This window comes from Saccopteryx leptura, chromosome 3 (genome assembly GCF_036850995.1).
Source record: "Saccopteryx leptura isolate mSacLep1 chromosome 3, mSacLep1_pri_phased_curated, whole genome shotgun sequence".
NCBI classification, from domain to species: domain Eukaryota; kingdom Metazoa; phylum Chordata; class Mammalia; order Chiroptera; family Emballonuridae; genus Saccopteryx; species Saccopteryx leptura.
This window is the reverse complement of record NC_089505.1, coordinates 63,848,419-63,871,990: the sequence shown is the minus strand read 5'-3', so window position 1 is coordinate 63,871,990 and position 23,572 is coordinate 63,848,419. Positions and strand designations below refer to the sequence as shown.

Below are 23,572 nucleotides of genomic sequence, written 5' to 3'. Positions count from 1 at the left end.
CTTCTATCTAGTTTTCTTTGTGCTCCTCCCCCTCCCCCTTCTCCTCTCCCTCCTTCCCTCCCCTTGCCCCCCCCCCCCCGTAACCACCACACTCTTATCCTTGTCTCTTAGTCTCGCTTTTATGCCCCACCAATGTTGCATTTTATTTTTTAAGTTTTTTTTTAGAGTGAGGGAGAGAGAGAGAGAGAAACATCAACTTTTGTTCCATTTAGTTGTGCACTCATTGATTGCTTCTCACACATGCCCTGACCAGGGCTTGAACCCGCAACCCTGGGATCGAACCCGTGACCTCAGTACTCTGGGACAATGTACTATTTATTCACTGTGCCAACAGCCAGGCCTATGTATATCTTATACCAGTAATGACAGCAACCAGCACATGCAGTGCTAGATGACTGGCATGTCCCAGGCACTGTGTTACAATACTCTCTATGCTTATTAACTCATTTAATCTTCATGACAAATACAGGGCAAGTACTAATATTGGTCCTGTTTTGCAGACAAAGAAACTGAAGCACAGAGAAGTTAAGGTAACAAGATTGTATCTGAGTGCAGGATCTGGCTTAAGAGCCTACACATGCATCTCAATGCTACATGGTCCCTTCGACCATACCCATCTCTTGCCTGTCCCCAAACATTCCACACGTGTCTTCTTATGCCTGCACCTTCTTGCTCAGATTGTTTCTTCTACTTGGCAGAGTTCCCCCTTCTACTGTCCTCAAAGATCCAGCTCCAAGACACCTCCCCCCACAGTCTTCCCAGACACCCTCCCCTGGCTTTGTCCCCTCTGTTAGGCTGTGAGATCCGGGAGGGCCTAGAATTGTCTAAGTCAGTGGCCCCCAACCTTTTTTGGGCCACGGACCGGTTTAATGTCAGAAAATATTTTCACAGGTCAGCCTTTAGGGTGGAACGGATAAATGCACAAAATAAAAGTATGCGACCGCGGTTGGCTCAATGATAGAGCGTTGGCCTGGCGTGCAGAAGTCCCGGGTTTGATTCCCAGCCAGGGCACACAGGAGAAGCGCCCATCTGCTTCTCCACCCCTCCCCCTCTCCTTCCTCTCTGTCTCTCTCTTCCCCTCCCACAGCCAAGGCTCCATTGGAGCAAAGATGGCCCGGGCACTGAGGATGGCTCTGTGGCCTCTGCCTCAGGCGCTAGAATGGCTCTGGTCACAACAGAGCAACGGCCCAGATGGGCAGAGCATCGCCCCCTGGTGGGCGTGCCAGGTGGATCCTGGTTGGGCGCATGCGGGAGTCTGTCTGACTGCCTCCCCATTTCCAACTTCAGAAAAATACAAAAAAAAAAAAAAAGAGAAAAAAAAATTATGCGACCAGCATAAAAACTGTGGTATTTTTTTAAAAAATTTTTATTTATTTATTTATTTATTTTTTATTTATTCATTTTAGAGAGGAGAGGGAGAGACAGAGAGAGAGAGAGAGAAGAGAGACAGAGAGAGAGGAGGGGGGGAGGAGCTGGAAGCATCAACTCCCATATGAGCCTTGACCAGGCAAGCCCAGGGTTTCGAACCAGCGAGCTCAACATTTCCAGGTCGACGCTTTATCCACTGCCAAACTGTGGTATTTTTAAATATAATTGTTGAACTTACGAGACAAGCGTCAAGAGTGAGTCTTAGACGGATGTAACAGAGGGAATCTGGTCATTTTTAAAAAACAAAACATCATTCAGACTTAAATATAAATAAAACGGAAACAATGTAAATTATTTATTCTTTTTCTGCGTACCGGTACCAAATGGCCCACGGACCGGTACCGGTCTGCGGCCCAGGGGTTGGGGACCACTGGTCTAAGTCACTCAGGGTCCCTGACAACAGGACAATACTTGTAGCAGGTCCTAGGAAACGCTGGTTGAACTTACCCCCAACTCCACCTGGCCCATTGCTGCTGTGGAATTTGAGCAAGGCCTTGGTCACATCGATGTTTCTCTGGAGGTACTGAATGTAGTGCAGGATGTGCAGCAGAATCTCCTTCTGCCACAAAAGAAAGACAGGGTTATGCCCAAAACAACGAGAGGCTGCTGGAGACCAGAGACTGAAAGGCTCTGGGACCCCATTCCCCACCCCACTGCTCCATTGACAGACACCCTCCTATTATGCTATTTAGTTCTCACTGCAGCCCAGCGAGGTAGCAGCAGTTACAACTAAGGAAATGATGCTTAGAGTGTAATGAGACTTGCTCAGGTCACAGAGAGGAAGTGGCCGAGCTGGAATTTAAACCCAGGTCAGCCTGCCTTCTGATCCAGTTTGTGAGCACACACTTGTTCAGCTTCCCAACCCTGGCCCTTTGCACATGCTGTATTCTCCATCTGCAAAGCCTTCCTCTTCTTACACTCCCTCACCTGGCAGCTCCTCCTCAGAGCTTCAGCACACTGTTCCCCTCTTTCAGAAGCTTTCCCTCCTTCCTGAGCCCTCTCGCCCAGGCTGGGTCAGATGTCCCTCCTAGGCACTCCTGTAACACCCTGGGCCTGATTCTACCAAGGCACTTGTCACATTGTTTTATAATTATCTGTTTACACATTGTTCTCTCCCAGGGACCTTGGACTAGTTGAGGGTAGCAGCTGTAGCTAATTGACTTCTGTCTCCCAAGCATACAGAATCGAGAGGTACCTTAGCCAGTGGCTGCAAAGTAATGAATCTCCCCCCACAGCACAAAGCACGACACCTCCTGCCCAGCAGGCATCACCTGTCCAGCCAGCAAACACCAACTAAGTTGATATTGGAGCTACTAAGCTAAAAAAAAGACTACTTCCTACTAAGGGCCAGGTATATAGGGATGACCCAGACATGTTTTTATTTGCCTTCATGAAACTTACAATCTAGTGAGGGCAGCGGACCTTAACCCATAGATCATATAAAATTACCAGAGCCCTGGCCGGTTGGCTCAGTGGTAGAGCGTTGGCCTGGCGTGCAGGAGTCCCGGGTTCGATTCCCGGCCAGGGCACACAGAAGAAGCGCCCATCTGCTTCTCCACCCCTCCCCCTCTCCTTCCTCTCTGTCTCTCTCTTCCCCTCCTGCAGCCGAGGCTCCATTGGAGCAAAGATGGCCCGGGCACTGAGTATGGCTCTGTGGCCTCTGCCTCAGGCGCTAGAATGGCTCTGGATGCAACAGAGCAATGCCCCATAGGGGCAGAGCATCGCCCCCTGGTGGGCATGCGGGGTGGATCCCGGTCGGGCGCATGTGGGAGTCTGTCTGACTGCCTCCCTGTTTCCAGCTTCGGAAAAATGCAAAAAAAAAAAAAAAAAAAAAAAAGAGATAAAATTATCAGATATGTGATAGGCATTATGAATAAAATAGTAAAAGTAGGGATTCTACAATTAAACTTGGATGTCCAGAAAGTCCTTTTGGAACAGCATCTGAAACTAAGAAAAACAACAACAAATAAACAGAAACAAAGAACAAAAAGAGTTAGCCTGGTGAAGACGTGAGGGAAGAACACTAATAAAAAATTTTTGGATCATACTGGGTCTCTAGAATAACAATAAAACCGTTAGCAGTAATCTTCCAAATCCCAAATCAGGAAGCATGGTCTCGCAAAGGAAGTTATGGGAAACTGTTTCATAAAATATAATACAGACAGTCACTGAAATTATTTAACCTGATGCATGAAAGGAAACGATAATCTAACTAAGGCATACATTTGACACAGCCAAGAGACTATTAGTTTGGAAGGACCTAGATCCACTCTGACACTCGCTGGCTGGGTACTGGAAGCAGGTTGTCTTACTTTGGATCTCAGTTTTCTCATCTGTGCAACGGGGATGAGATACTCATTCAGACTCAGAGGATTATACCCTGACCAGGCGGTGGCACAGTGGATAGAGCGTTGGACTGGGATGCCGAGGACCCAGGTTCGAGACCCCGAGGTTGCCAATTTAAGCGCGGGTTCATCTGGCTTGAGCAAAATAAAAAATGCTCACCAGCTTAGACCCAAGGTCGCTGGCTCGAGCAAGGGGTTACTCGGTCTGCTGAAGGCCCACAGTCAAGGCACATATGAGAAAGCAATCAATGAACAACTAAGGTGTCGCAACGAAAAATTGATGATTGATGCTCCTCATTTCTTCGTTCCTGTCTGTCTGTACCTGTCTATCTCTCTCTCTGACTCTCTCTCTCTGTCTCTGTAAAATAAATAAATAAATAAATAAATAAACTTACTTAAAAAAAAATGTGTGTGTGTGAAATGGCCCAGCAGAGAGAAATGGCCCAGCAGAGAGCCTGATATATTAGTTGTATAATAAATGCTTAGTTGATGCCCTGGCTGGTTGGCTCAGCAGTAGAGCGTCGGCCTAGCGTGTGGAGGACCCGGGTTCGATTCCTGGCCAGGGCACACAGGAGAAGCGCCCATTTGCTTCTCCACCCCTCCGCCGCGCTTTCCTCTCTGTCTCTCTCTTCCCCTCCTGCAGCCAAGGCTCCATTGGAGCAAAGATGGCCCGGGCGCTGGGGGGCGTGCCGGGTGGATCCCGGTCAGTCGCATGCGGGAGTCTGTCTGACTGTCTCTCCCCGTTTCCAGCTTCAGAAAAATGAAAAAAAAAATAAAAATAAAAAATAAAAAAAATAAATGCTTAGTTGATGACAATGAAAAAACCTTTACCAGGTGCTCAAGGGATTAAATGAGAACCTTTTCTAACTTTTTATAATTAGACCATGGATTTTTTCAGAGCAGATACTGTGTTTTTAACTGAGTATCTCCAACACCAGACTTGGCATATGGTGCGCAGTTACTAAGCCAAAAAGTCTTTGTAGGCCCTGGCCGGTTGGCTCAGTGGTGGAGCGTCAGCCTGGTGTGCAGAAGTCCCGGGTTCAATTCCCAGCCAGGGCACACAGGAGAGGCGCCCATCTGCTTCTCCACCCCTCCCCCTCTCCTTCCCCTCTGTCTCTCTCTTCCCCTCCCGCAGCCGAGGCTCCACTGGAGCAAAGATGGCCCCGGCGCTGGGGATGGCTCCTCGGCCTCTGTCCCAGGCACTAGAGTGGCTCTGGTTGCAACAGAGCGACGCCCCGGAGGGGCAGAGCATCGCCCCCTGGTGGGCAGAGCGTCGCCCCCTGGTGGGTGCATGCGGGAGTCTGTCTGACTGTCTCTCCCCGTTTCCGGCTTCAGGAAAAAAAAAAAAGTCTTTGTAAACTGTAAAGTAATATAAAATGTTACTCATTATTACTAATATACAGGTTTGGGGGTTTTTTTTGTTGGGGTTTTTTTTGTTGTTTTTTTTTTTTTTTTTGTATTTTTCCGAAGCCAGAAACGGGGAGGCAGTCAGACAGACTCCCGCATGCGCCCGACCGGGATCCACCTGGCATGCCCACCAGGGGGCGATGCTCTGCCCATCCAGGGCATTGCTCTGTTGCGACCAGAGCACTCTAGCGCCTGAGGCAGAAGCCACAGAGCCATCCTCAGCACCCGGGCAAACTTTGTTCCAATGGAGCCTCGGCTGCGGGAGGGGAAGAGAGAGACAGAGAGGAAGGAGAGGGGGAGGGGTGGAGAAGCAGATGGGCACTTCTCCTGTGTGCCCTGGCCGGAAATCGAACCCGGGACTTCTGCACGCCAGGCCGACGCTCTACCACTGAGCCAAACGGCCAGGGCCAGGTTTGGTTTTTTTGGTTGGTTTTTTTTTATTATTTGGAGAAAGGAAGTGGGGAGAGAGAGAAGGAGAGGGAGCATGAGAAAGAGGGGGAAGAATCTACTCATAGTAGTTGCTTCCGGTATTTTTTTTTTTTAACAGAGTCAGAGAGAGGGATAGACAGGGACAGACAGACAGGAACAGAGAGAGATGAGAAGCATCAATCATTAGTTTTTCATTGTGCATTGCAACACCTTAGTTGTTCATTGATGGCTTTCTCATATGTGCCTTGACCGCGGGCCTTCAGCAGACTGAGTAACCCCTTGTTGGACCCAGTGACCTTGGGTTCAAGCTGGTAGGCTTTTGCTCAAACCAGTTGAGCCCGTGCTCAAGCTGGCGACCTTGGGGTCTCGAACCTGGGTCCTCCGCATCCCAGTCCGACGTTCTATCCACTGTGCCACCGCCTGGTCAGGTGCTTCTGGTATTTTTTTTAAAAGATTTTATTTATTCATTTTTTAGAGAGAGGAGAGAGAGAAATGGTGGGAGAGAGAAAAAGGGAGGAAGAGACAGAAAAATAAGAGGAGGAGAAGCAGGAAGCATCAACTCCTACATGTGCCTTGACCAGGCAAGCCCAGGATTTCGAACCAGCGACCTCAGTGTTCGAGGTCAATGCTTTATCCACTGTGCCACCACAGGCCAGGCCAGGGTATTTTTGTTTGTTTGTTTTGTTTTTAAGATTTTTATTTATTTATTTTAGAAAGAAGGTGGGGAGAAAGAGAGAGAGAGAGAGGTCAGGGGCGGGGGAAAGAGCAGGAAGCACCAAGTCATAGTAGTTGCCTCTTGCATGTGCCCCGACCAGGCAAGACCAGGGTTCTGAACCAGCGACCCCAGTGCTCCAGGTCGATGCCTTCCCCACTGTGCCACTGCAGGTCAGGCTCAGGTTTGATGCAGAAGCCAACTGGGTCTCATCTCAGATTTCAGGGCAGAAGGCTGAGTAATGGAAACTTCAGGACAGTTAGCTTGGGGGCTGCACCAAAGGTTCAAATACCAGAAATCTTCTGAGGGTGAGATGGACAGGTCCTGCAACTTCCTCAACAGGAGAAATTCCTTCCTTCATTCAACAAACATCTACTGAGCACTGAATGACAGAGTGGTAGAGGATGTGGGCCTTTGGGAAGAGACACATCTGCCTCACTCTTCCATAAGTTGGCTGCATCTCTCTGGGCAATACAGCTCCGTTGTGCTTCAATTTCCTCAAACTACATAAATATAAACATATGCATCTTAAAAACTTTGTGGGACCTGGCCTGTGGTAGGGCAGTGGATAGAGCACCGACCTAGAATGCTGAGGTCGCCAGTCCAAAACCCTGGGCTTGCTAGGTCAAAGCACATACAACAAGCAATCAGTGAACAACCAAAGTGAAGCAACTATGAGTAGATACTTCTCATTCTTCACCCACCCCTCCTCTTTCTGTAAAATCAATAAATAAAATGTTTTTTTAAAAAAAAGCCTTGAGGAGAATTAAATAAGAAAATATATGCCTGACCAGGAGGTGGCGCAGTGAACAGAATGTCGAACTGGGAGGCAGAGGACCCATGTTTGAAACTCCTAGGTCACCAGCTTGAGTGCGGGCTCATCTGGCTTGAGCACAGGCTCACCAGCTTGAGCGTGGAGTTGCTGGTTTGAGCATGGGATTATAGATATGACTCCATGGTTGCTGGCTTGAGCCCAAAGATTGCTGGCTTGAGCAAGGGGTCACTCGCTCTGCTAGAGGCCCCCCCACCCCCAGTCAAGGCACATATAAGAAAGCAAGCAATGAACAACTTAGATGCTGCAATGAAGAATTGATGCTTCTCATCTCTCTTCCTGTTGTCTGTCCCTCTCTGTCCCTCTCTCTGACTCTGTTTCTGTCAAAAAAAAAAGAAAGAAAGAAAGAAAGAAAAATATATAGCCTGACCAGGTGGCAGTACAGTGGATAGAGTGTTGACCTGGAATCCTGAGGACCCAGGTTTAAAATCCCGAGATTGCCAGTTTGAACTTGGGCTCGTCAGCTTGAGCGCAAGGTCGCCAGTTTGAGGATGGAATCATAGACATGACCCCATGGTCACTGGCATTAGCCCAAAGGTCGCTGGCTTGAAGCCCAAGGTTGCTGGCTTGAGCCCAAAGTTGCTGGCTTGAGCAAGGGGTCACTTGCTCTGCTATAGCCCCTTGGGTCAAGGCACATATGAGAAAGCAATGAATGAACAACTAAAGTGCTACAACTATGAGATGATGCTTCTCATCTCTTTCCCTTCCTCTCTATATTTCTCTCTCTCACTAAAATATACATATTATACTTATATACATATACAGCTAGTGCTCGACTTACAACCACGATTGGTTCTGACAGACTGGTCATAACACGATTTGGTTGTAAGTTGAGTAGGCTATATGTACAGTACTGTGAAATGATGTTATAAAAATCTTTAAGTCATATTTTATCATAATTTTCTTTCATTATTGTTATATATCATAATTTTCTTTGTTCATTTTATGCCATTTGAATCATCACCACACTATTTTGTTTCTTATTTTTACATTCATCAGGTTTAAGTAAAACACTGCATTACCAGTACAACTGGTTTAATATTTGCAAAGACCATTTGGTAATAATTGGTAGACATCTTGGGAGGGGTTTGATGAAAAATATCCAAGACACAAAACACAAATTGCTGTACCGAGCCTGGGATAACAGTTAAAATGGTGCACATGGAGATGGTAGTGCTGCCGGAAGCTGGTCCGCACTGTCGTATGCCCAGCTGGGCAACGCTTGTGCTGCCAGACACAGACGCAGAGCAGTCGTGGCTAGCTATTGTGGTCGTAAAGTCGAATGGTCGTAAGTCAATCAATATTTGTATACGTGTGTGTGTGTGTGTGTGTGTGTGTGTGTGTGTGTGTGTCTGTATGCTTGGTGTCCTGCCTTGGTGATGAAATGGACAAAAGAGCCTGACCAAGCAGTGGCGCAGTGGATAGAGCGTCAAACTGGGATGCGGAGGACCCAGGTTCGAGACCCCGAGGTCGCCAGCTTGAGCGCTGGCTCATCAGGTTTGAGCAAAGCTCACCAGCTTGGACACAGGTAGCTGGCTCGAGCAAGGGGTTACTTGGTCTGCTGAAGGCCCGTAGTCAGGGCACATATGAGAAAGCAATCAATGAACAATTAAGGAGTCGCAACGAAAAACTAATGATTGATGCTTCTCATCTCTCTCTGTTCCTGTCTGTCTGTCCCTATCTATTCCTCTCTCTGACTCTCTCTCTGTCTCTGTAAAAACAAAATAAAACAAAACAAACAAACAAAAAGAAATGGATAAAAGAGTTATCCTGGTATGCCAAGGTTGCAGGTTTGATCCCCAGTCAGGGCACCTATGAGAAGCAATCAATGAGTACACAACTGAACAGAACAATGAGTTGATTTTTCTTTCTCTTTCTCTCTCTCTCCCTTCACCTTTCTCTCTCTCTCAAATCAATGGAAAAATTAGGCCCTGGCTGGTTGGCTCAGTGGTAGAGTGTTGGCCTGGCATGTGGAAGTCCTGGGTTCGATTTCTTTTTTTTTTTTTTAATTTTTATTTATTCATTTTAGAGAGGAGAGACAGAAAGACAGAGAGAGACAGAGAGGAGAGAGAGACAGGGGGGAGGAGCTGGAAGCATCAACTCCCATATGTGCCTTGACCAGGCAAGCCCAGGGTTTAGAACCGGTGACCTCAGCATTTCCAGGTCGACGAAGTCAGGCCTTTATTTTTATTTTTTAATTTTTATTTATTCATTTTAGAGAGGAGAGACAGAAAGACAGAGAGAGACAGAGAGGAGAGGGGTTCGATTTCTAAACAGGGCACATAGGAGAAGCAACCACCTGCTTCTCCACCCCTCTCCTTTCTCTCTCTCTCTCTCTCCGCCTCCTGCACCTATGGCTCGAGACTGGCTTGAGCAAGTTGGCCTTGGGCACTGAGGATGACTCCGTGGACTCACCTAAGGCACTAAAATATAGCTCAGTTGCCGAGCAACAGAGCAGCAGCCCCAGATAGGCAGAGCATCCCCCAGTAGGGGACTTGGCAGGTGGATCCCAGTTGGTGTGTATGCAGGAGTCTGTCTGTCTTCCTGCCTCTCACTTAATAAAAAAAATTAAAAATAAAATAAATAAATAAAATACTTGGCACTCAGGGTCTGACACCAAGAACTTTCAGTCAATTGGGAGCAACTGTTATTATCTGCTCTATGCTAGGCCCTGTGATCACTAGGAATAGAGGTTTATATATTATGGTCCTTGCCACCTCAGAACTCTTTACCTAAAGGGGGTCAGAGATAAGAAAACAATCACAGTAATATGCTGAGGACTTTAGTGGTCAGAGGGAGAAGATTCAGAATCATATGGAGCAGGGTGCACTTAATCAGTCAGGATGGCAAGTTAGGATATCCCAGATCTAAAACTGCACCTCATCTCAAACACAGGAGAGTCCACACATAATACATAGCTCCCGTTAGTTTACTGAGCAGCAGACTGAGTAGGTCACTTAGCCCTGATGAATTGTGATGATGTACCCTAGGCAGATTGGTCAAGGGGGAGGTCAGAGACTAACAGGAACTCGGGCTGTATGTGGAACATGGAGTCCAAGACTGAAATTAAGGAAGGATAAAGATAGGGAAGAGAAGGGATCATTAAGACAGTATAGAAAATCAATGGATGTCTAACCAGGCGGTGGCACAGTGGATAGATCATTGGACTGGGATGGAGAGGACCCCGGTTCGAAGCTCCAAGGTCGCTGGCTTGAGCGTGGACTCATCTGGCTTGAGCACAGGGTTGCTGGTTTGAGCATGGAATCATAGACATGACCCCATGGTTGCTGGCTTAAGTCCAAAGGTTGTTGGCTTGAAGCCAAGGTCATTGGCTTGAGTAAGGGGTCATTTGTTCTGCTATAGCCCACCGGTCAAGGCATATATGAGAAAGCAATTAATGAACAACTAAGGAGTCACAACGAAGAATTGATGCTTCTCATCTCTTCCTTCCTGTCTGTCTCCCCTATCTCTATCTCTGTCACACACACAAAAAAGAAAGTAGGCTGAGGCCTGGGGAGACCTCCATGAGGAAGTATGGTCATTTGGTCAGTGATAAAATTATGCCTGTCCCGACTAGAATGTCATTCCTCCAGATCATAAACTGTATCCCAGACATCTCTGCCTTCCCTGCTAAGAGCTTATGACAGTACCTATGTACGCCAAATACTTGAATGTTTGAGGACAAAGGACAAAATTCTGTAAATAATTTTGAACACTGTAGGTGGTCTGTGTAATGCCTCTCCCCCAAAACATCAATGTCCTAGTCCCCTGTGAATATGTTGCCTTAGGCCCTGGCCAGTGGTTCAGTGGCCAGAGCGTCACCCTGGCATACGGACACCTCAGGTTTAATTTCCTGTCAGGGCACACAGGTACAGCAACCATCTGCTTCTCCCCCAGCACCTTCCAGCCCCTTCCCTCCCTCTCCTCCTCCCACAGCCAGTGGCTCGATTGGTTCAAGTGTGGCCCTGGGTGCTGAGAATAGCTCCCTCTGAGCATGATAGCCTCAGGCACTAAAAATAGGTAGGTACTCCAGCATTGGCCCAAGATGAGGTTGCTGGGTGGATCCTGGTCAGGGTTCATGCAGGAGCTGCCTCACTATCTCCCCTCCTCTCACCTAAATAATAATAATAATTAATAAATAAATATACATACATATAATATATATATGTTGCTTTATATGACAAAGGGTAGTTTGCAGATGTGATTGATGTGACTGAAGGGTCTTCAGTTGGGGAAGTTATTCTGGATTATCTCAGTGAGCTCAACATAATCACAAGGATTTCTTATGAGCAAGAGGCAGGAGAGTCAGAGGCAGAGAAGGCAAAGTGATGACAACAGCAAAGAGAGAGAAGGCAAGATTTGAAAATACTATACTTCTGGCTTTGAAGGGGCCCTGAGCCAAGGAACATAGGTGACCTCTAGAAGTTGGCAAAGGAAAAGGAAACAGATTCTCCTCTGGAGCCTCCAAGAACCAATTCTGCTGACACCCTGACTTCAGACTAGTGAGACTCATTTTGGACTTCTGACCTCCAGAACTGCAAAAAAATAAATTTGTGTTGTTTTAAACCACTAAATTTGAGGTAATTTGCTACAGTAGCAACAAGAAACTAATATAAGCACTTAACATTGAGAGATATTTAAGGGGGAGAATTAACATGACTAGAAATGAATGTTGTAGGCAGGGAGAAGGTTAAAGTTAGGGTCTAGTAAATCTTCCCAAAACACCTGCTCCTCTGAACCTCTCCGGAGGCAAGTAGCACATTCTAGCTGGGATCAGTGACTCCTGTGTTCCAATTTTTATCTTCCTGACCAGATTCTGAGTTCCCAGAGGATGAGGACTGGGAGTCGAACTTCTTTGCTTCCCCTTGCTACAATCATAAAAGTTCTGACATCCAACAGTCTTTCCATAGATGGCTGGTAAATGAATAAATAAACAACTGAATGAGAGGAACTATAGCAAGAAAACATGCCAAGCCTTCAAGATCTCCAAGTCTCATATTAAGTTGTTCCCACTGGGAGTGAGGTGTTAGCTCAGCACTATATACATTTATTGAATAGCTGATGGGGATATGCAGAGAAGCTTAATCTGTTTCTATCTAGTGGAGATGATACCCACAGGTCACAAAACAGGGCGGGAACTAAAATTTTTCAGGGCCCATCATGGCTGTTAAATCATTTTGGCTTCACAATATCTCTGGGTAGGAGCAGTTATTTTTACTAATTTTACAGTTGAGAAACCCGAAGCTTGAGAGGCTGATAACCTGAGTGGCCGGCCCAGGGTTCTGCAGTTGTAGAGCTGGAGGGCTCGAACCCATGGCTGGTTGACTCCCAAAGCAATGACCTTCACCTGGCTCCTTGTCTAATTTTACCTCCCAGTTCCTCCTGCCCTCTTTGTGAGAAAGAATCCTGCAGTTATGGGCTCAGAGACTCACAGGAATTCCATTCCCATCTCAGTGCTGGCTCTGAAAGGGTTTGTCTAGGTTTCTCAGGACAAGGGAAGTTAACCTGCTCACTGACATTTTAATTTTTCCATTGACTAGAGAGAGAGAGAGAGAGGCATCAACTCCTTGTTCCACTTAGTTGTTCCATTTAGTTGTCACTCACTGAATGCTTCTCATGTGCTCTGACTGGAGATTGTACCTGTGACCTTGGTGTGCACGACTTTCTAGCCACTGAGTCACCTGGCTAGGGCCACTCACTTACTGGCCACTCACTTACTGACATTTTAACCAATTTGTTTTGTTTTTAGTGAGAGGACGGGAGGCAGAGAGAGAAACTCCCACATGCACCTCAACCAGGATCCACCTGGCAAGCCCACTAGGGGGCAATGCTCTGCCCATCTGGGCCATTGCAACAGGAACCATTCTAGTGCCTGAGGCAGAAGCCATGGACCCATCCTCAGCGTCTGGACCAACTTTGCTCCAATGGAGCCTTGGCTGCATTGGGGGGGGGGGGAGAGAGAGAGATAGAGAGAAAGGAGAAGAAAAAGGGTGGAGAAGCAGATGGGTGCTTCTCCTGTGTGCCCTACCAGGATTCAAATCCAGGACATCCACACGCTGGGTCAACGCTCTACCACTGAGCCAACCTGCCAGGGCCACAACCAGAGCCATTTTTTAGCACCTGAGGTGCAGGCTATGGAGCCATTCTCAGCGCCCGAGGCCAACTCATTTGAGTCAATTGAGCCTTGGCTGCAGGAGGGGAGAAGAGAGAAAGAGAGAAAGGGGAGGACTGGAGCAGCAGATGGTCACTTCTCCTGTGTGCCCTGATAGGGAACTGAACCCAGGATACCCATGTGCTAGGTCCACACTTACTGAGCCAACCGGCCAGGGCATTACTGACATTTTAAAATCTACATCCCAAATCCACCTCCTCTCCTTCAGTCCACATACCTTGGTGAACTTCTTGACACTAGTCTTTGCGGCCACAGGTAGCAGCAATGCCAACTCGTGGAGTTTGCCTGTGTGGTTTTTCCTTTGCTTCCTATGTTGGGACAAGAATTAGTTTTGATTAGGACATCCAAAACAGAACTTGGCATCTTACTCCCAAACCTGTCTCATTGTTCCTCATCTCAGGGATTTCCCTTGCCCCAGGCATCCAAGACAGAATCCTAGGCATCATCTGAACATTAACCCTTTTCCACTTGTCCAATTGGTCACCAAATCTTTCCAATTCCTCGTCTAATCTCTTCTCTCCGTCCCTACAGCCCCTGTCTTAGTCCATTTACTGACATCCTCATAGGCCTCCCAGCTTCTCACTTGGCTTCCTCCAGTCCCTACTCTCTACTAGAATCAGATTGTTCTTTCTGAAACACAAATCTGATCAGTTTCCTCATCTGTGCAATGGGAATGAGGATATTCATTCAGGCTCACAGTATTAGCAATAGGACTAAATAAATTAGTGTGTGAAATCACCCAGCACAGTTCCTCTCCCTCCATGCAGCACACCCACACCTTTCTTCCCCCAGAGGCATGCGTCTCCTAAACACTAAGGGTCCCCACAAGACTTGCAACCAGGGGAGCAGGGGGCAGCAGCAGCTCATCCAGAACTAACCCCCTGAACCTGTCTCCAAGTCCCCTTTCCTCTGACTCTCCAGTGAGGCAGAGCAGCCCTGTCCAGGCTCTCTTGTTGCTTCTTTCACCCTAAGTCCTTCCTCATTTCACTGTCCCCAGCTTTAAAAAACGTCCTCTCAAAATTGAAAAAAAAAAACCCAAAAACTCTCCTGGCACAGAACCTGATACATTAGGTGCCTAATAAGTGCTTCAAACCTCTCAGTACCATCCTATTATTAAGGATCAAGTTCAAACCCTCAGCGTGGCTTACAATGCCCCTCACAGCCTGGCCTGGCTGACCATTCTCTTACTTCCTTTGGTTCTCTCCCACAGTCGGAGAGCCTAACTCTACAGGACAGGTGAGGTACCTCTGCTATGGTTCACAGCCCATGTTCATGAACTTCTCTGCTCCCTGAACTGGGCTGAGAGCTGGATGGGGGGCACCACTGTTATCTCTGCACCTACAACAGGGTCTGGTCCACTGCAGGAACTCAGTGCATATTTGCTAAATGAATGAATAAAAAAGGGCAGATGAAGAACTTCCGGGATCTAATCCCTGAACTCATAATTCATAATATACCTGTGCACATACACCTCCATACTCTCTCCTGACAGGTGGAGACACAAAGACATTGGCATCTCTCCTAAATTACATGTCACTGCCATTGCTTATGCTACTTTTTCAGGTATGCCTGAACACCTCTGTCTCCATCAATTCTTATTTCTTCTTCCTTTGGGGTCAGGTTCAATCACCACCTGCTCCAGGAAGCCTCCCCAACTTCCCTTGTCCTCTTGCCAGGCCCTGGGATGGACACTGCAAAAATGGAGAGGAATCCTTGTCACTCCCCTTGAGAATATGGGGAAGCAGTGTGGATAACACACTTATTTCTTGATTTCAAACTCTGATGCTCTAAAAGAACCTTTCTCATTCATTCAGCAATTACTTATTGAGCACCAACTATGTGCCAGGAACTGTGATGTGACAGGGATAAAAATATAAAAAAACAAGTACAGCTCCTTCTAAAGCCCACAGTATAGTCAGGAATAAAGTCATTAATGAAACTGTCACACAAACATAAAGTTGCAACTAGGACCAGAATCGGCTATATGATGTGCTTGGGGAGGGGCACTACAAATTAAAGTGTGGGACCCTTTGCTCAAAAATTGATAATTTCGCCTGACCATAAGGTGGCGCAGTGGATAGAGCATCGGACTAGGATGCAGAGGACCCAGGTTCGAGACCCCAAGGTCGCCAGCTTGAGCGCGGGCTCATCTGGTTTGAGCAAAAGCTCACCAGCTTGGACCCAAGGTTGCTGGCTCGAGCAAAGGGTTACTCAGTCTGCTGAAGGCCCGTGGTCAAGGCACATATGAGAAAGCAATCAATGAACAACTAAGGTGTTGCAACGAAAAACTGATGATTGATGCTTCTCATCTCTCTCTGTTCCTGTCTGTCTGTCCCTGTCTATCCCTCTCTCTATCTCTCTGTCCCTGTAAAAAAAAAAAAATGATTATTTCAAGATGGTGAGAACAAAGCATTTAACCAAGCACTGGGCTCTTCTAACCACAAGATGCTGTGACTATACATGGGTCATATGCTTATGAAGTTGACCCTGATGGGGACAAAGGTGAGGTATTGTTGATGTTATAGAAGCTTGGAATAGGTGGCTTTTATCCAATCAATGAGGTTTACCCTAAGGAAGTAAAACAGGCTATAACCTTTTCTGAAGGAAATGTATAGGTGAAGAGCAAAAGAGAACATTTCAAACAGAGGGAGCATGTGCAAAGGCCCTATGGCACAAGGGATCGTGGAGAACTCAAAAGCAATAAAGCTGGAGTGTCTGCAGCACAGAAAGCATGTCCTTTCTGTGAGACAAGACTGGAGAACATGATAGGAGCCAGAAGAAGCAAGGTCTTAGGCTTATAAGACAGAAGAGTTTTGCCTTTATCTTAAGACCAATAAGAAGTCATTAAAGGTCTTTACACAGGGGATATCATTACTTCACATCTCAAAATTTCAATGAATACATAAAACTATATATATTAGTCAACTGAATGAAGCAGTGAAAGAAAATAAATCACCTAATTGCTTCCTGGTAAAAACCATAACTTTGAAAGCAAGGGTATTGGGGTTTTGAGCCTTGGAGAAAAACTGGGTAGGCTGATCTCTCAAGTCCTGTCCAACTCTGATATTTACGTTTTGCATACCACTTTCCTTTTGTTCTAGAGTAGCCCCTGGAAGACCCAGCAAGAAACAACTCAGAAAGCAAGGAAGAAAAAACGTCCCTGCCTGCATATTATTTTTTTTTTTTAATTTTTTTTTTTGATTTTTGATTTTTATTTTTTTGTATTTTTCTGAAGCTGGAAACGGGGAGAGACAGTCAGACAGACTCCCGCATGCGCCCGACCGGGATCCACCCGGCACACCCACCAGGGGCGATGCTCTGCCCACCAGGGGGCGATGCTCTGCCCCTGGGGGGGGGGGAGGGTCGCTCTGCCGCGACCAGAGCCACTCTAGCGTCTGGGGCAGAGGCCAAGGAGCCATCCCCAGTGCCCGGGCCATCTTTGCTCCAATGGAGCCTTGGCTGCAGGAGGGGAAGAGAAGAGACAGAGAGGAAGGAGGGGGTGGGGGTGGAGAAGCAAATGGGCGCTTCTCCTATGTGCCCTGGCCGGGAATTGAACCCGGGTCCCCCGCACGCCAGGCCGACGCTCTACCGCTGAGCCAACCAGCCAGGGCCTGCCTGCATATTATTTGGCCAGGTCTGAGAAAAAGAATTTCATAGCATCTTGTAGTCCCTGGGTATTTACTCTGGGTTTTGCAAAGCACCAAGACAGCCTTCTGTGCAAACACAGAATTTTCAGAAAAAGATTTGGAGGAAACAAAAGGGTGACTAAAAATAACAAAATCCTGGGATCTCCTAGACAGTAGTCCTAAAAAAGTGTGACCTGGGCTCTGCTCACAGGGTCCTGTGGGAGCCAGACATTCCCTCCTAAGGCTGCCCCTTTCCTTGCTGGATGGTTCTGGCTTTAGCCAAGTTCTTTCCTCATAGTCTCTACACTTTTTACCCACTTACCCCAGCTCTGCCCTCTGGGTCTGCAGGGAACAGGTCAGCTCAAGTCACATGGGTCCCTTTGTGTTTTTGTTTTTTTTTTAAATGCCAAATTTATTTCTGCCTTAGGGTCTTTCTACTCCCTCTACCTGGAGTGTTCTTTTGCCCTGACTTTTTCATGTCTGGTTTCTTTCCCACTCACCACTGATCTTTTTTTTTTTTACAGGGACAGAGAGAGAGTCAGAGAGAGGGATAGACAGAGACAGACAGACAGGAACGAATAGAGATGAGAAGCATCAATCATCAGTTTTTCGTTGCAATACCTTAGTTGTTCATTGATTGCTTTCTCGTATGTGCCTTGACTGTGGGCCTTCAGCAGACTGAGTAACCCCTTGCTCGAGCCAGCGACCTTGGGTCCAAGCTGGTGAGCTTTTGTGCAAACCAGATGAGCCCACGCTCAAGCTGGTGAGCTCAGGGTCTCGAACCTGGGTCCTTCTGCATCCCAGTCTGACGCTCTATCCACTGCGCTACCACCTGGTCAGGCCTCACCACTGATCTTAAACATGACCTTTTAAAATTAATCCTCATTAAAAAAAAAAAATTTTTATTAGCCCTGGCCGGTTGGCTCAGCGGTAGAGCGTCAGCCTGGCGTGCGGGGGACCTGGGTTCGATTCCCGGCCAGGGCACTTAGGAGAAGCGCCCATTTGCTTCTCCACCCCCCCTCCTCCTTCCTCTCTGTCTCTCTCTTCCCCTCCCGCAGCCGAGGCTCCATTGGAGCAAAGATGGCCCGGGCGCTGGGGATGGCTCCTTGGCCTCTGCCCCAGGCGCTAGAGTGGCTCTGGTCGTGGCAGAGCGACGCCCCGGAGGGGCAGAGCATCGCCCCCTGGTGGGCAGAGCGGCGCCCCTGGTGGGTGTGCCAGGTGGATCCCGGTCGGGCGCATGCGGGAGTCTGTCTGACTGTCTATCCCCGTTTCCAGCTTCAGAAAGAAAAAAAAAATACAAAAAAAAATTTTTTTATTTATTCATTTTAGAGAGGAGAGGGAGAGACAGAGAGAGAGAGAGAGAGAGAGAGAGAGAGAGAGAGAGGAGACAGAGAGAGAGAAGGGGGGGGAGGAGCTGGAAGCATCAACTCCCATATAACATGACCTTTTTAAAATAAGCACATTTGATCATGCCTTAAATAAGTTCATTCTTTGTCACATGCCATATCATTTATCAGCATCTGAAATCTTATTTAATTTCCATAAGAGGAAATATTTTTGCCTTTTTTATTTATTGCTATATCCCAGGCTGACTTATCCATTAGGCATAGTTAGTACGGTACCTAGGGCCCATGATACCTTAAGGGTCTTATGAAAATGTTTTAATTTCTTTAAAATCGGAAGAAAAAATGGATGTAACCCAATTTGGATTATACTAATTTTTATATCAATGCTGTCGTTAACTATAATTTTTAATATGTTGTTAGTGGAAGAAGGAGCCCAAGAAGGCAAAATTGCCTAGGGCCCATGAATGTCATGTGGCTCTGGCTTTATCCCTAGCTCCTAGAATAATGCCCAGCACTTAGTAGGTGCTCAATGAAAAACTGAATTAATGAATACTCTTCTGTCTTATAGATGGCCTCTTAGGCTTTGAAATGACAAATAACTCTAATTCCTGGGTTTCCTCTTCCATGAGCTAATCAGCCTAAAAACTCCCTAGTTCCTTTGTTTTATGGAAGCTGAAAGGAGCCTTAACCAAGAGCCAGTACAAATTTCTCATATTAGGTATGGGAAAACCAAGGCCCAGTCCTTAATTTGCTCTAACATGCATGGGAATTTAAGAGTTAGAGCTGCTCCGGCTCTGGTTGGTTTGCTCAGTGGTAGAGCATCAGCCAAGTGTGTGGATGTCCCGGGTTTGAGTCCCAGTCAGGGCACACAGGAGAAGTGACCATCTGCTTCTTTTCCTCTTCCTCTCCCTCTTCTCTCTCTCTCTCTTTTCTCCTCCCACAGCCATGGCTTGATCGGTTTCAGCACATCCACCCCAGGCACTGAGGATGGCTCCCTAGAGACTGCCCCAGGTGCTAAAAATAGCTCAGTTGTGAGCATGATCCCAGATGGGTAGAGCATCGGCCCTAGATGGGGGGGTTGCTGAATGGATCCTGATCAGGGCACATGGGGGAGTATTTCTCTTCCTCTCACTTGGAAAAAAAAAAAGTTAGAGCTGCTCCAAAGTGGAACAAATCAGGAAGCAGTCCCAAGAGGCAGCATAAGAGTTGCCTATTGCCTGACCAGGCTGTAGTGCAGTGGCTAGAGTGTCAGATTGGGACACTGAGGACTCAGGTTCAAAACCCCGAGGTTGCTGGCTTGAGCGTGGGCTCATGTGGCCTAAGCACAGGCTCACCACCTTGAGTGCTGGGTTGCTGGCTTGAGTGTGGGATCATAGACATGACCCTATGATCGCTGGCCTGAAGCCCAAGGTCGCTGGCTTGAGCCCAAGGTCACTGGCTTAAGTAAGGGGTCATTCGTTCTCCTGTAGCCCCGGGGTCAAGGCACATATGAGAAAGCAATCAATGAGCCACTAAGGAGCTTAAGGAGTCACAGCGAAGAATTGATGCTTCTCATCTCTCTCCCTTCCTGTCTCTCTGTCACAGAAAAAAAAAAGAGTTGCTTATAAGCTCCAGTTTTGAAAGCAGACAGACCTAGACTGAAATCCCAGCTCTGCCACTTGTTTGTGACCTTCAGCAACTCCTATCTGTCTGAGCCTGTTGCTAGCTCATTTATAAAATGCAGGTGGCTAGGAACTTTGAGCTTGTCAGGAAGATGTTTAGCATAGTACCTGGAACACGGGGAATGCTCACAAAACGTTAGTTCAAGACATAGGGTAGTCATTTGTCAGAATTATTCAGGGATAAGGGGTATTAAAGAATGGGGTGCAGGTATTTATTGTATGACTATGATTGATAAAACTGTTGTTTTGGGTTGACCAATATCCAAGCCCTCCTTTTCTGGTAATAGTTTCCTTTGGGGAGCCACCCTCCCCCATTCTCAGTCCCTGTGGTTCAGAGAGGATAACATCAATCTCCCCTTCCACTAGGGAGCACAGAAGTAAGGTTCACCCATGGAGTTATGTTGACTGGTTCAGGATTGGGGTCATTACCCTGGTTTGGCCAATCAGTCAATGGGTTCTGCAATGAGGCTCAGTGCTGGGGTTGTCAAGTTAGCAAGATATGGACTTGGAGCTACTGGAAGCCAACGTGCCCTCACAAAAGAAGAGGCCTGCTTGAGAAGGCAGCTAATAGTGACCATAGCTGAGCAGAGAAAGGCAGTTTCATGGCAACACCATTTGACTCCCATCTGGAACCAGCCAAGCCTGGTGTCCCTGCTTCTTGTTTGTTTGTTTGTTTGTTTAAAGAATCCAATAGCCTGACCAGGTGGTGGCACAGTGGATAGAGCGTCAGATTGGGATGCGCCCAGAAGACCGAGGTTCAAAACCCCGAGGTCGCCAGCTTGAGGGCAGGCTCATCTGGTTTGAGCACGGGGTCACTTGGTCTGCTGTGGCCCCCCAGTCAAGGCACATATGAGAAAGCAATCAATGAACAACTAAGGTGCCACAATGAAGAACTGATGCTTCTCATCTCTCTCCCTTCCTGTCTATCCCTCTCTCTGTTTCTGTCACAAAAAAAGAATCCAATAAATCCCCTTTTAGGTTTAAGCTGGTTTCAGCTAGGTTTCTGTTAATTGCAACTAAGAGTCTTCCTTGGCCCTGGCCGGTTGGCTCAGCGGTAGAGCGTCGGCCTGGCGTGCGGGAGACCCGGGTTCGATTCCCAGCCAGGGCACATAGGAGAGGCGCCCATTTGCTTCTCCACCCCCCACCCCCTCCTTCCTCTCTGTCTCTCTCTTCCCCTCCCGCAGCCGAGGCTCCATTGGAGCAGAGATGGCCCGGGCGCTGGGGATGGCTCCTTGGCCTCTGCCCCAGGCGCTGGAGTGGCTCTGGTCGTGATAGAGCGACGCCCCAGAGGGGCAGAGCATCGCCCCCTGGTGGGCAGAGCGTCGCCCCTGGTGGGCGTGCTGGGTGGATCCCGGTCGGGCGCATGTGGGAGTCTGTCTGACTGTCTCTCCCCGTTTCTGGCTTCAGAAAAAAAAAAAAAAAAAAAAAAAGAGTCTTCCTTAATACAAGGACCCCACACCTAGAAAGGGGTGAAAGAGAATGCACTGCTGGTGACCTCTGGGAATCCAGGAGGAATGGGCAGTGTGATAAGCATTCTTCATTTTCTTTATAGTGCTCCTTCTGAGTACAGTACCTAAGTAGAGAATTTGAATAAAGTAGACACCCTATTTTTGGAGTTAATAAGTGAATGAAGAGATGAATGGACAGAAAGTCATTGGTGGGGGGGCAGCAGAGGATAAGATGATTTTTGGCTATGTTTTCTTTTTCTTTTTGTTTTTTTTTCTTTCTTTCTTTTTTTTTTTTTTTTAAAGACAGAGAGTGAGTCAGAGAAGGGGACAGACAGGGACAGACAGACAGGAACGGAGAGAGATGAGAAGCATCAATCATCAGCTTTTCATTGCGCGTTGCAACACCTTAGTTGTTCATTGATTGCTCGCTCATATGTGCCTTGACCGCGGGCCTTCAGCAGACCAAGTAACCACTTGCTGGAGCCAGCGACCTTGGGTTCAAGCTGGTGGGCTTTTTACTCAAACCAGATGAGCTCATGCTCAAGCTGGCGACCTCGGGGTCTCGAACCTGGATTCTCTGCATCCCAGTCCGACGCTCTATCCACTGCACCACCGCCTGGTCAGGCTGTTTTTTGTTTGTTTGTTTGTTTGTTTTGGGGTTTTTTTTTTGTATTTTTCCGAAGCTGGAAACGGGGAGGCAGTCAGACAGACTCCCACATGCACCCGACTAGGATCCACCCGGCATGTCCACCAGGGGGCGATGCTCTGCCCATTTTGGGGCATTGCTCTGCCGCAATCAGAGCCATTCTAGCGCCTGAGGCAGAGGCCACAGAGCCATCCTCAGCGCCTGGGCCAACTTTGCTCCAATGGAGCCTCAGCTGCGGGAGGTGAATAGAGAGACAGAGAGGAAGGAGAGGGGGAGGGGTAGAGAAGCAGATGGGCGCTTTTCCTGTGTGCCCTGGCTGGGAATCGAACCCGGTACTCCTGCACACCAGGCTGACACTCTACCACTGAGCCAACAGGCCAGGGCCTGTTTTTTGGTGTGTTTTTTTTTTTTTTTGAGAGAGACACAACTCATAGCTGTGTCACTTAGTTATTCATTGATTGCTTCTCATATGTGCCTTGGCCTGGGGGGCTCCAGCCAAGCCAGTGAGCCCTTGATTAAGCCAGTGACTTTGGGCTTCAAGCCAGTGACCATGAAATCATGTCTATGATCCCACGCTCAAACCAGTGACCTAGTGCTCAAGCTGGTGAGCCTGTACTCAAGCCGGCAACCTCAGGGTTTCAAACCTGGGACCTAAGCATCCCAGGTGGACGCTTTATCCTCTGTGCCACCAACGGTCAGGCAGGCTATGTTTTCCTTATCCTGACTTGGGAGGGAGGGAGAAAACTGATCCAACCCCCAATCTGTGAAAATCCCCTCTCTAGGGTTCCAGACATTTGGTAGGTGCTTGATGGATGGATGAATGAATATGTGAATAAAAGGAAGGAAGAGCACTTAAGACACTTAAAATGCCAAAGACTGCAAGGGCTTAGGGATGATCTTTGCCAGCCACCTCCATCTTCTCTCATCTTGAAAATGGTGGTTATATTCCTTGTGGAGTTGTTGGGATTAAAGCATATCATACAAACAAAAGGCTTAGCGAAGAGTCTAACAGAACAAAATCCTCAGTAAACATCATTGTTATTATTATTCAACCAGAGTGGCTGGAGATGTAAGGAAGATGGTGAGAGGGAATTTACCTGTCGCTGTAACTCAGAGTACTGGCTTTGGGACGTTCAGGGGAACACAAATATCTGCTGGAACCCCACATCTGCAAAAGAACAAAGACTTATTAGTGACCTCTGGGATTCCAGAAGAAATGGGCAGCAAGACAGGCAACCTTCATTTTCCCCACAGTGCTCCTTTGAGCACTAGGGATCCCAAAACGGAGTCCCTAAGCCCCATTAATACGGGCCCAGAGACTAAATTAATGCCCCAAAACTCTACACTGAAGCCCACGAGTCCCAAATTGCAAATTTGAGCCTCTAAGTCATGATTCAGAGCAAAACTAAAAAGCAAATTCCCAAACTTTGACATCAGAATTTCACTCTTTTTTTTTTCTTTCTTTTTTTTATAGGGACAGAGAGAGAGTCAGAGAGAGGGATAGACAGGGACAGAGAGAG

General features: G+C 47.5%; 1 protein-coding gene across 1 annotated transcript in view; it reads right to left on the bottom strand.

Annotated features, from left to right (window-relative positions):
* The window catches only part of MEIOSIN (meiosis initiator), a 34,174-nt gene extending 10,954 nt beyond the window's left edge, over positions 1-23,220 (bottom strand). The window contains exons 1-4 of the mRNA XM_066372556.1: positions 23,150-23,220; positions 21,454-21,531; positions 13,543-13,633; positions 1,876-1,987 (exon numbers count right to left, since the gene is read on the bottom strand). Of these exons, the coding sequence (XP_066228653.1) occupies positions 1,876-1,987; positions 13,543-13,633; positions 21,454-21,531; positions 23,150-23,220 (352 nt within the window). The remainder of the gene's footprint in view (positions 1-1,875; positions 1,988-13,542; positions 13,634-21,453; positions 21,532-23,149) is intronic.
* Between the last annotated feature and the right edge of the window lie 352 nt (positions 23,221-23,572).